The sequence below is a fragment of the Dermacentor albipictus genome, unplaced genomic scaffold, assembly GCF_038994185.2.
Source record: "Dermacentor albipictus isolate Rhodes 1998 colony unplaced genomic scaffold, USDA_Dalb.pri_finalv2 scaffold_17, whole genome shotgun sequence".
NCBI classification, from domain to species: domain Eukaryota; kingdom Metazoa; phylum Arthropoda; class Arachnida; order Ixodida; family Ixodidae; genus Dermacentor; species Dermacentor albipictus.
This window is the reverse complement of record NW_027225571.1, coordinates 5,687,423-5,700,285: the sequence shown is the minus strand read 5'-3', so window position 1 is coordinate 5,700,285 and position 12,863 is coordinate 5,687,423. Positions and strand designations below refer to the sequence as shown.

The 12,863-nt window shown below is 49.8% G+C and overlaps 1 protein-coding gene across 1 annotated transcript in view; it reads left to right on the top strand.

The window, feature by feature from the left end:
- Positions 1-255: 255 nt before the first annotated feature.
- The window catches only part of LOC139051971 (defense protein l(2)34Fc-like), a 77,519-nt gene continuing 64,911 nt past the window's right edge, over positions 256-12,863 (top strand). Inside the window, exon 1 of the mRNA XM_070529024.1 lies at positions 256-732. Coding sequence (XP_070385125.1) covers positions 498-732 — 235 coding nt within the window. The 5' untranslated portion in view covers positions 256-497. The remainder of the gene's footprint in view (positions 733-12,863) is intronic.

Below are 12,863 nucleotides of genomic sequence, written 5' to 3'. Positions count from 1 at the left end.
TAGCCAAGCGAGAGAGCGCATGAAAGGGAGAGGGTGTTTGAGGGGTTTACGCAGCGTCGAAAGCCGCCGCCGCGTTTGAAAAGGGAAACCAGCGTTGCTCCAGAAGTGACGGAAGAAGGTGGAGCGGGAGAGGGCAGTAGCCAGACGCCCAACGGGGAGGCTCACTTTCAGAGAGGAAAAAACAGAGAGTGTGACCGAGAGAGGCGTGCGTGAGTGTGGATTCGGTCTCCCCTTGCCCTTTCTTCCGTCAGCCCTGCCAGCGCGGGACGGCCAGCAACCCGAGCAGTCCAGGAACGAACCATCGTCGCGAGCAGCAGCAGGATTTGGAGCGTCTTTCTGCGAAAGCCTGTGAGCGAGTGCCGCGATCGCCGAAGCTGCGGAGGACTGACCGAAAAAAAGAAAGGCCACCCCGGCACCCTCGGATTTTTCATCTTCGACTGTCGCCATCCTCGGCGTCAATCGTTCTCCGCTCCGCACGGTTGTATACCATAACAGCGATGAAGAACAACGGTGTCTGCTCGTCGCTGGCCTGCGCCCCCCTGGCCCTGCTCCTGGTGACGGTGCTGTCGCAGTGGAGCGCCGAGGCGTTCCCGCAGGGTGGTCCTGCCGAGTCTTGCGACTCGTTGCTGCCCCGGCACGTCTACACGGCGCCCAAGCCGGCGCACGAATCACCCTACACGTTCGTGGCTTCTGCCAACCGTTTCTCCTACCAGAACGTCGATGGCATCCAGGGTGAGAACCGTTGCGTCCGTGATGCTGTCCGCGCAACGCTGAATGTGCGTTGCTTTTGTCACCTAACCTTTGTCCCATTGACCAGACGACACGTCTGCTCGGTGGTGTCATAGCTTTGAAAGGCTGTACAGCCGCCGATACTTCTTTTTCTTTCTTATTTTATTTATTGTTTCTATACATATTTGCATTATTGTATTTAAACTTTCTGTTGATGGCAACTCGATTCAACAATGATATCAGAAAGACAAGTTTTGTTACCTGCCAATGATTTGCTGCGCCACCTGTCACAATGTCTGTGAAGAGCAGGTGAAAGGCTTGTTCTGAACTTCCGAAAGTTATAAGCACGAGTAAAATAGACTAGGGAATCGGAAAAGCGAGTCTGACTCAGCGGAATGCCTCTGTACATATCTGCGTAGGACCGCTTTGGACCAATATTGGCAAGAAAATTGGCCAATATCGGACCAATAACGTCTATGTGGCTCGAAGAAGCTTCGATCATAATTTCTGTGCCGGTTTTCATCAACTCATGGATTTAGTGTTGATGTCATGGTGATGCTGTTTTCATTACTCCATTTCACGCAGATTCAACGTTTCCTACATACACCCCCCTCCTCGAGGCTATTTTTTTTAATTTTCATGATTAGCTCAACCTACTTTGTCAAATACATTTTCATCATTCAGTGGACCTGGCGAAAAATAAAACGACAAAGACGGGACATGGTCCTCTCAATGCCCCTGTCCCGTCGTGCTTGTCTTTGTCATTTTATCAGCGCCGCGATTCCTAGCTCTATGTTAATAACACTGGAGGTCAGTAATAAACTCTCGTCTCCATAATATCTTCACGGAATGTTGCATGGTGTGCACCGTACAAGGCGAACTTGAATGAATATTTCCCGCCATGTCCTGAGTTAATTGCTGCTTTGTTTCATGTAAGATACCTCGTTTTTTACTTGCTTTAACTGCACGAGCTTGTCGCAGTCAAAGGTTTTCACGGTATACAATACATTCTTCACAGCTTTTCGCACACAACTATAGCCCCAGCGTGTAGCTGCAACCATCCTAGTGGTGAGCAACCAGCTAATTAAATATTTTAGCCGTTATCCTCTCAGCGCTTCAGGTCTCCTGTTACTGTGCAGCATTAAACCAACAGACTGACCAAAAATGAACCATCGTAACTGCAGTGCCAAAAGTTACTCTTTCATCCTGCGACGAGCGCTCTTCGGTGTGGTATGCTACTGCTGCGAGAGACAACCGCAAATATGTAGGTTTCCTGCCCCCTTCAAAACGCTGCCCCCTTCAAAACAAAGCTTCAAAGCGCATTGCCGTATAACTTTCTTCCTGTTGTTCTTGAGTAGTAGAGCTTTTCTTGTTTGCAAACGTTTTATAGTGCCAACTAACTCCATCACCTAAAAATGTGTCGGAAAGCTCAGTTTCGTTTGTAGAGAAATGAAATTTTAGCATTGGACGAATTCGCAAAGCTTTTCGTTAGTAGGTGCTGTTCGTAAAGCCGCGGTCGCTAATATGTGCAACGTCCCCATTGGCTGGTACCTGTTCTTACGAACAGTCCCCCCCCCCCCCCCAAGCGTAAGCATTACTTTCTGACTACGGACTGTGATCGGTTTCGTGATCGCTCGACGCGGCAAGCTGCACGGTGCGTGTTTCGCGCTGCAAATGAGACAGCGTGAAGAGGAAATCGTGGACAGGTTTAGGGCACCGCTACCGCCTCGACCAGTTTTTGCGTTTTGTAGGTAAGGCAATGTGAGTAAGGTTCACGCGCGGGCGAAAGCGGGCCAGCATGCTCGGAGCTTACAGGGGGCACTTGTGTGCTGGTGGGATGTGCAGCTTCCTACCAAAAATTACCAGAGGAAACGCTGGCGCCGCGATCGTTGAGCTAGTAGGATGGTTAGTGCTTGAATTTGTTTAATCTTCGTGCTTGTTGCTTCAGACGTTCCTCTGGGTTTGTTTACTAGGCTTTGTCTTCCTAAATTTCGAGCTGTCGTGTGGTTTTCTAAACGCAGCAAGACAAGTAGTCATGTCGTTGAAAAGGCTCAATTTGCACAGCCACAAAGCTGTTCGAAGCCAGACTGATAAAGTTGAAGCGAATTCGTGTGAATGGGAAAAACCAATGCGACCTGAATCGCCGTAGTTGCAGTTCCCGAAGACATTAGAGCGCCGGAGTTGCTTCCCGTACATTTTGCAGGAAACTCTGATACAGCTGGCGGTAACGGTTGAGCGATAGCTTTGTGCGGCAACACTGTTCATCTTGTCGTGCTACGATGTCACTGTTAACATGTGAACACTTTTTTGTCACTACTGCTCTGCACTGCACGGTGTTTTATTTCGAGCCACTGGGTTCGTACTAGGTGCAGACGTATGAAGGATTTGATTACACGAACGAAAAACGCGGAAGGGCATAATTTGGCGTCCTTTCTCTTGTGGCCGATGACGGTAACGCGCAGGTGATCGCCGGGAGTGTTGCTCTCTAATGTGGGGGTAACTGTACCCACTTCGTTATGAACAATGGAGCGAGCGTGTCGCAGGAAACATTACACTGCCGAAAGGCTTTAAAAATTTGTAAATGTGGTCTTTTTTTTTGCACGCATTTATGCCGGCAACCTGGAAGAGCTATTGGAATGTTGCGAGTCCGGTGGCTGGTTCTATTTTACAGACTATACACTATACGTTCACATTATTTTCTGTGAATGGCCTGCGTGTGCAAAATAGAACGATTCATGACAAGAATATCTGCCTTCACTTGAAAGAATATATATATATATATATATATATATATATATATATATATATATATATATATATATATATATATATATATATTGAATGGGGCCAAGGTGCTATGCTCTCAAGAATAGAAGGAAAGCACATTCAGTATGACAGTCTTTCTTACGGAAATACGCTACATTTTATTGTTGGTTTTCTTGCAGGTAAATACCAGTCACAGCTACACAAGCTTCCTTACTATTCAATGTATAGTGCCAATAATTGGTCCATGGACCTCCTCGTGGTTGCACAGACACGCTTCTAAAACGTGCGGAAGCAGGCATCAACAAACAAAAGCGGATCGAAATAACAGGCCACCTATGGGCAACGTAGCTTCCGAGAACACTTCTTTCCGCAGAACCTATTTCATACCAACATCTCTGCTCTTATAGATTCTTCTGTCTAGGCAAGAGGCGTGGATGGGGTTTCACAGGCTCATTGTAGGCATACGAAATATAGGCGTATCGTGGGCCGTTCGCCTAGAGGCGGGCGAGGAACACCTGTCGTCACCGCTTCGTCGTTCATCTTGCTCTTTGAAAGCACGGGCAACAATGCCACCTGCAGGTCGCCAAGATTTTTACCTCTTAAAAGGTGCCCACAGTAGAAAAAAAGAAACACTTTTGAATACCCTCGCCTTTTACTGTGCGCGCAGTGTGTAGACGCGAGGGAGATTGCAAGTTCTTATCTTGCGAAAGAGTCGCGCCCTGGCAACCTTATAACTTTCCTCCGTGGAGGACTTCATCGATGAAATTGTCTAGAGCGTTCCGAATGGTAACCAAGCGGCTCAGACGTACTCGACCCCTTTTGTTAAGAGCACGACGCTTCGCCTGGTGTGGTGCTTGTAAGAATTTCACATCCTAACAGTGATCGCACTTTCCCATTGAGAATGCACGCAATGCCACAGTTTAGTTCATTTATCCTATGACTGCCCCACCAGAGCCCGGAGGGAAAAAGATAAAGAAAAAAGCTAGAAGAGGAAGAATTCTCGCACGTAAGGCGGGCTAATGGCTACACAGTAGACTACGTCGTCAAAAAATTGTTCAGAACATATGCCCCAATACTTGAAGGAAATACACCTTCGAAAACCAGTTTTCTTCTCTCTTTCTTTCTTTTTTGCTGTTCTGATATTGAGCTATAACCGCTCCTGCACCAGCTATCTTGTGAGGGGTCGTCAAAATCGATGCATCCATAGCGTCGTCACTTGTCACAGGAAAGCGGCTACGCAGACAATAAATGTTGCAGCACTTGTTCATGGCACTGAGTATTTACGATGGTATTGTGCTTAAAAATCTATTTTTATCATTGCCGGCCTAGTAGCCCTCAGCTCGTTCGTTGTCTTGATTGGTCGGTGCTGACCTATGCAACGTTCTGCTGTTTCGTAAGAACAAAACGGCTTTCAAAACCCGTGCGCTAACATGGTTTCTGTGCGTCGATAATCCATTCATCGATGCAAATACTGTAAAGTTCTTGTAGTATAGCTCCGACGCATAAAAATCAATTTCCGCCACAGGTGGAAATACAGCATGCCGTCTGGTATAGGGCAGTATGCATCCTGGTATCAGGGAGGTAGCGGGCGTCAGCCTGCTGCTGGTAGTTGGCGGGGACCAGTTAATGTGCCGATGTGGTGGTATACATGGATCGTCTCCATTAGTGGCCTCTATATATGAGAGACACAGCTCCACAAGATACTAAATTATATGGACCAGTCATCACATTTTTGATACGCTCGTGACACGGTGCTTCGGGCAGTGATATAATCTGCGGATGAAGCCACAGCACGAGTTGTTCTGTGTACTGGTAAAAAAAAAAAAACACGAGCCGTCATACTTTGCGCGCATGTTTGACGACCATACCGCTGCACAGTTCTAGACGTCAAAGCGCTAGTGGTGCAGAACGTTGCGCGCCCATTCTTAAACATAACGACCAGTGAAGAGTTACCGTGAAGTGCGATACATTGCGTACAACAATGCTAAATATTGGCGTGAAATTTAGTGTCAGGTCAAATAGCCAGACGGACACGTTTCTATTTCCATCCAGAAAGTATTTTTCTGGCTTGACGATTTTAAGACCACGGCCTAACCAACCCCGCAATTAATATCGTGGGGATAATCGCTTTTGTATTTTATCAGATGAGGTGGCATTTGGGAGCCTAAAAAAAGGGCCATGAGGGCTTTGCCCTTACGTACAGTGTATAACAGTAATCTTGTGCGTATACATTCCTGGCGCTTAGTGTTACCCGCTTTTAATCATTCAAGACATGCTTCGCTAACTCCTTCCTAACCGCCTGTTGCAAGTCTGCTATAGCCCTCAACAAGTGACACTAAGATCGCAAATGCTGTGCCCATGGCTGTGCTTCCTGCCGCTATAATGTGGTCGTGAAGGAGATAATTTATTCGCCGTCAACGTCCACTTCCCAGACATGGCTGGGGACATATTCGCTGCTTCCATGCACCGCGAGCCACTTCCGCAACAGCCGCGCATGCCGCCTCAGTGAGCAAAGGTGTCAGATCAAACGGTAGCGAGCGGCCAGCTCGCATTTGTTGAAATTCGTTCGAATGCCCTGGCATGCGACACATATACGCCTTATCACCACCTGCGGATGCCGGTGGCAGCAATACGCATAACAGCCCTGCCGGGTATTGATTCGCGCGGATAGCTAGCTCGCTCGAGGCAACTGATAACACCGATATGCAATTTGCCGCCACCCGAGACGGGTTTCGCATTTCAATGGCTCCTTTCCAAAAGAAGATAAAAACACGATCGCGATGCAATGATGCTATAGCGGCGGTCTAGCTAAAACTCGACAAGTCCGAATCTCAGACCCCGTTGAGCGTGTACGCATTGACTCCACAAGGCGTTGCATGGAGTCTCCTTGTGTCATCGCTTACTCATTGCGGCTGAAGAATTTCGCTACCAGTGCTTGAAATCAGTGCACCGCCTGTAACTGCGGCCCATTCGGAGAGAGATATGTCCACAAGGAAGCTCGGCGAGGAATACCGGACAGATCGAGCGCCTAGTCTGTCTGATTCGAGGGAAGGATGGGCCGCTCGCGTGAGTGGTTCTGCATGCTGCAGCGCTGACGGTCACCTTTTTCTACGGGTGATAACAGTCGCGGAGAGAAAAGGGACCGCGACTCTGCAGCGGGATAGCATGAGTTGTATCTATGCACACACACACACACACACACACACACACACACACACACACACACACACACACACACACACACACATATATATATATATATATATATATATATATATATATATATATATATATGTATATATATATATACATATATATCATGTCTCGCTGGTTTACTTCCTTGCTTGCGCGTCTATTTTGTTTGTTTTCATGTCCTCTGTAGAAAGGTGAGCATAAGGCCGGGCTCTTTGGATGCCTTTAGGACAAAGCACGCTCACTTCGTTGCCGCTAACATACATCAGGAATAAGCTTTATCTTGCTCGCGGCGTGCACACGGCATCGCGGCCTTCCCAAACAGGTGACCAGACGGCAAAACAACCAAGCCGAAACGGATAAACGAATCCTATTTCAAAGTCTAACCCACGAGGTGCGTTGGGCCGTCAAGCGCCCCACATGACAGGACGCGACGACGGCATATATATATATATATATATATATATATATATATATATATATATATATATATATATATATATATATATATATATATATATATATATATATATACCCGATGGACACGTCCTCTGTCGGCCTGGCTGGGGGCTGAAGTTGTCCTCTTCGGCGCGTTGTCGTGTTACGTGCGCCCTCGCTTCGCGTAGCGGACGTCGCCGCGTGCACTGCTCTCGCGGATTCTTCGTGTGCGCGCCTCTGGCCGTCGTGTTTGCGAGGCGTGCTCTACGGACGCGCGCTGTGCGTCTGGAACGAAGCGATCCCTTCGCGTAATTCCTGTGCATGCGCTGAGCTCCCGGCCTCGCACTGCTCCCATTCCGTGCAACGCTTGGCGTGCCCGGCGCACCTCGACGCTGTTGTCTCTTTGGCCGTGACGGGAAATCGTGCGCGCGGCCGCGGGCATGCGTGCAGCGGCGGCGGCTCATTTGCGCGTGCCTTTCGCTTGACGCGTGAGACGGGACGCCTTGTGGCGGCCGCAGCGCAGAAAGCGTGCCGCATGGAAAACACATTTCGCCGTCCCAACTGGAAGGAAGACGGATTCGCAGCCGCCAGAAACGAGGAGGAAGGCTCAATGAGAAACGGAAAGCATTCTGTTATCAACGCGCTCTGCCTGCGATGGCGGAAAAAATAACGTAGAGCCATAAGGATAACGCTGCACGGTGATGCGTGGGAAATCGCGGCGGGCTGTTTCTTTTTGCAGCAGAATGTCGTCAATGTGGCTCGACTAAGTGGAGTTGACAGATTGCGTGAGGACGGCCGGGCGACAGCTATTGCGGGCAACGTATCTCTGACGTACCTACCTTCCGCGAGATGTATATAAACCCGGCGACAATGTGTCCATTCCAGACTGTACAGAGCAGGCTGTTAGCACGGCCAAAGTGCATGTAACAAGGCATTGGCTTTGGGCTTCTCGGTTAGCTCGCATACTGAAAACAGTGCTGTCACACACACTCTGTCAAGGGACAGACAGGCACACACACAGAGATGTACAGCTAGCAAACCAAGTAGTCCAAGAGCCAATGCCCAGATAGTCTTAGACAGTTTCTTCTTTCCCCCTTTTAGTCTTTTATCTTCTATACTCCTTTTCCCCAACAGAAGTTAGTCAAGCGGCGATCGAAATTCTTTCGTTATATATCTGGCTTTCTGCGATTCTGGGTCAGATATATTTAGTTTATGGTTTTCAAGCACGAGAATCCATCTGAAAGAGGGGCATCAATATACATTACTCACAGCATGAAATGGGCAACTGAGTAACAAGCCACGGGAAAACAAGACACGGTCACTTCTACGTCACAGTGCTAAGACGCCTTCGCTCGCTAACTTACATGGGACAAAGAGTGTTCAGGCCACCACCTTGTGAAAGTATTAAAAGCCTTAGCTGCTGCTCTCCTTGAACCCTTCAGTATACTTGAAGAATATACTTAGGATTTAAGTATATACGAGGTATCGTTCTCCACATGCTCTTGGGTGCTTTCTCACACACCCACTGGCGGGAAAAGCTATTCAAGCCCTGTGTAGTGCTGTTCTTGAAGTGCATGCCGGGTGCATTCGGCCCGAGTCACCGTTTATAGCCGTTCTGCGCATCCCCCTGCGTGCAAGCAGTGTTCAATATCTTCCTCTTTTCCTGTTTCTATTCCTCATGTCCCTTACCCCCGGTGTAGGGTAGCAAACCGTACGCTCTCCTGGTAGACCTCCTTGCCTTTCCTCTCCTTGCATTCTCTCTCTCTCGCAGCACTGCAGTTTCGCCCAGCTGTAATTACTCATTCTCGTAATAACATATGGCAGTGGCAACTGAGGTATGCCTGACTCGTTTCCCTCAGACTGTGCCTTTTTTTTTTCTGATCGATTTTCTCGCCGTCGCGACCTCGCGCCGTTCGAGCTCACTCGTAACGACGGCGCATGCGCGCAGCTGTCGACCCTAACCCCTCCGGCCGTCAGGACCCGCGTCGCTCGATCAGCTCGCGACAACGCGTTAATTCCGCGCAACACGCTCACCCATTAGCGGGTTGCCGCGCTCGGCGGAATTCGATTCCCGCGCGGTCTGCATAACGAGGACAGCGCGCGTGTCGAAGGCGCAGATCGCAATCGAATCGGCGTTCTTGTGCCATTTGCCTTCCGGCACTCGAGCGCTGGCGGCGCGCGGCTTTGCCGTCGCGGCACAATCAATTGGGCCTCGTCGTTGTCCGCGCGCACGAGGGCACGCTCTACCCCTTTATTATTTCTTTAATTGAACCTCCACGCGCGTCGGTGGCTCGACAGAGAAATGACGCTGCCGCAGACACTGCCCGCGTCGTCCTTCGAGAGGACATCCAAATCTCACACGCGCATACCTTAACGGAAGGCTTGCTTAACGGCTGCGCATAGTTTAGTATATGCGCCAACATGTTCGGGGAGTATAATGAAGAAAAAAAAAAGTAAGGAAATAAACGAGGGAGGGGGGGGGGGGTGACGGAGAAGTACCATAGACGAAGTCAATCTTTTTCGCGGCTAAAATGTGGCCTCGGGTTATGGATAAATGTCTGAAACGATATAAACGACCGGACACGAATATGCCCGCGGGGAGCAATGTCTCGTGCCTGCGCAGTGCAAGAACGAAATCCAACGCGCGCACCTCCGGAGGCAATGCTCGCGAGAGTAAGGACTGGAACAGAAACACAAAATTAAGGTTGGTAAAGAGGAGGGAGGTGATTGAAAGAAAGAGAGAGAGAGAAAGAAGGAATGCACTGCTGACCTCCCGCATTAACTATCGTGCACCTTCAGGGTGTCCATTACATTGCTCGGCAGATAACGATCCGACGGACGGCAGCGGAGCGCGGTCGAACCATATATGCGCCTGTGCAACCCGAGAAGGCCATACGCGCGAGTGGCCGAGCGCGCGCGAGTGCCAGGAGCGAAAGCGCGGCCACTCGGTGTAGACAGGAAAGGTGAAATCTCTATCGGGACTACTGGCTCCCTCCAATTCAGTAAGCGCGCTGGAACGCGAGATTCGCAGCAGATTGAAAAGTGCACTTACGTATGTGGCTGTGCGCGTGCTTCTGTCCGCGCGTGCCTGTGTGTGCGTCTGTGCATCTGCGTGCTCATGCGCTTTTTGCGCGCATATCTTCTCGGTGCGCGTTTGTATTTGCGCGCGCACTGGAATGGCCACACGCGACTCTTGCCTATAGGGTATAGCCACCGTTCGCCTATTCTTTCGGACCGCCTGTCAGATAAATGTGTTTCGCGCCGTCTGTCAAATAAATGGAGTGACGAAAGCATGAAGTCGCTCGTTTGGAAAAAAAAGAATAAAAACACAAAGGGAGGAAAACGGCGAGCGAAAGAGCGGAGAATGAAACTAGGCTCGACGAAGAGGAAGAGCGAGTCGCAGCTGAAAGCGTGCTGGCGGCGCGAAGATTTTTTTCTTCTTTCCTCCGTCCTCATATCCGAATGCATTGGTTTCTTCGCGGCCCGCAACATAATGCGGGCAGGCGAGCATCTCGTGCCAGGGCGATATTGAAGAAAACGGTCGGCATGGAAGCCTTCGTGGACGCAGCTCAATATGGGCGCTCCGGTAAATTCACGGTCACGGCGGTCAGCGAAAAGGGCGAGCTCCTATCTGCGGCCTCGGTAGGCGCTGTGACGGCCGACGTGGCAGAACAGGTGGCGGTGGCGCTGGCGATGCAGGATTCAAAAAGGCCGTATATCTACACTGACTCACGCGCGGCCGTCAGGGCTTTCGCTTCGGGAATGGTTGCGAGACAGGTGGAGGTGATTCTGAAAAACAAGTCCGGTACTAATTGTGACCCCATGCATTATATTACATGGTTCCCAGCTCACATGGGCGACAACGTGCTGCCGGGCCGTCCGAACCCCAATGAAATTGCTCACCGCCGTGCGCGAGAATTAACGCGCCGCGACGGCGATGGGGCTACATTGGATCCGGAGGAGCTCGGCCACAGCGACCCGTTATTAACATTTCACGAGATTGTCTCCCATTATAAAGAGGAACGCAGGCGCTTCCCGCCTCCACATCCAAATCTATGCAGATCACAATCGATCACGCTTAGGATGCTTCAGACGAGGTCATATCCCTCGCGAAGTTTCTTAAGCAGGATTTATCCAGAAATTGACCCACAGTGCCCGGATTGTGGGGAGGTTAGCACGCTACCTCATATGCTCTGGCAGTGTCCTGCGTTACGGGATACGTCCCTCACCAGCGAACAGGACTGGGACGAGGCCATATCTAGCACGCAACTCAAGTTCCAGTCCATGGCCGTCCAGAGGGCCCGTGAAAGAGCGGAGAGGCTTGGCCTCCCGATTCCGACATGGGAGCAGCCAGCGGCGAGCCGGGGGCCCCAACGGGTCTCCACCGGCTAGTCCCTCAGGACCTCATTAAAGTTCATTGTCTGTCTGTCTGTTCGCGGCTTAAAACAAACGGTAGCCATTAGGTGAGGCATGGCGCTGCCGATCGCGCAGTGCGCGCTACTCGGAATCGCCTCGCGCACGAGACGATTGTTTGCTGTGATACCGTGTCTTTCGGTGCTGCGCCTCCGTGCGTATGTGCGCTATAGTCGTGCGTTGATTGGCTTTGCAGCCGACGGTGCTTTCTTCCCACTGGCACGGCTGCGGCTGGTACCGGCACGTTCAAGTTAAACTTGAGTAGGTTGGGCGAGTTTTCTTTCGAGTCGGTGTTTCTTTTTCCTTTTGCTTTCATTTCCTTATTTATTTCACGAAAATTTCTGTCGTTTTCTTTTCTTCCCTTTCCTTCTTTCTAGCGGAAACGCGGCAGCTATTAGGTTGCTTACATTCCGCGTACCATGAAGTAAGTGTCGGTTACATGCATGAATGCACTTTTCATTTAGACCCCCAACTTAGCTTCCGGCTGTTGAAATAAATAGATCGTATTTTCGTGCTTCTGACCCAGGAATAACACGTGAATTGAATTACATTGAATTTATTGGAGACGGTGTTCATCATAAAGCGTACTTCCAGGGGTTCAGGAATTGTAAACTTTTTTTTTTGAGAAATAATGGGAAACGACTATGTCGCCAACAAAAAGGAGAATTTGATATAACTTTATTGCGCGCATTCAACAATTCAGACGCTCAACGATCGCGTTAAACCAACCGCGAAATCTTATAGAACACGGCAGCCATAAAAAACCCAAATTTTTCGGGAATTGTTCACGTGCTGCAACAATTTCATATCCGTGTAATAACGGAGTAAAGGTTGCGACCATAGGCGGAAAGTCAATTATTCTTCTAAGATATGCCTGATCGCAACACACAGGCACATCAAGCGATACCATTATGAGGCCAGTCTTCCTCCAGTGAAGGGTATTCACGTGCCGCTTCTTTACAATAAATAATTAATTGTTCATTAATGAATAAGAAGGAGGGGAGACATTCTCACGCTGGATCAAATGTAGTACCGACAGGCATGTTTGGCTAAGTCTACTGCGAACTCTAACTGCCTGGCTGTAGTCGCTTAGGTAGCAGTGGCTTGCTAAGCGTTCCATTCCAAGCTACGTTTACTCTGTGCGGCCTTGGCAGCCGCCGTACAGTTTTCCTGGGGCAGCGCGGCTGAGCCTCCCGAGCATCCTTTCGGACCTATTCTTTGCGGGAGGTCGGAAAGGCACTCGGTAGACGAAGCGACCGGTGCGTTCTCAGTCGGCGTTCCCGATCAGCCGCGTGAAGTTTGCCATTGATTATGTCGACGTGGAA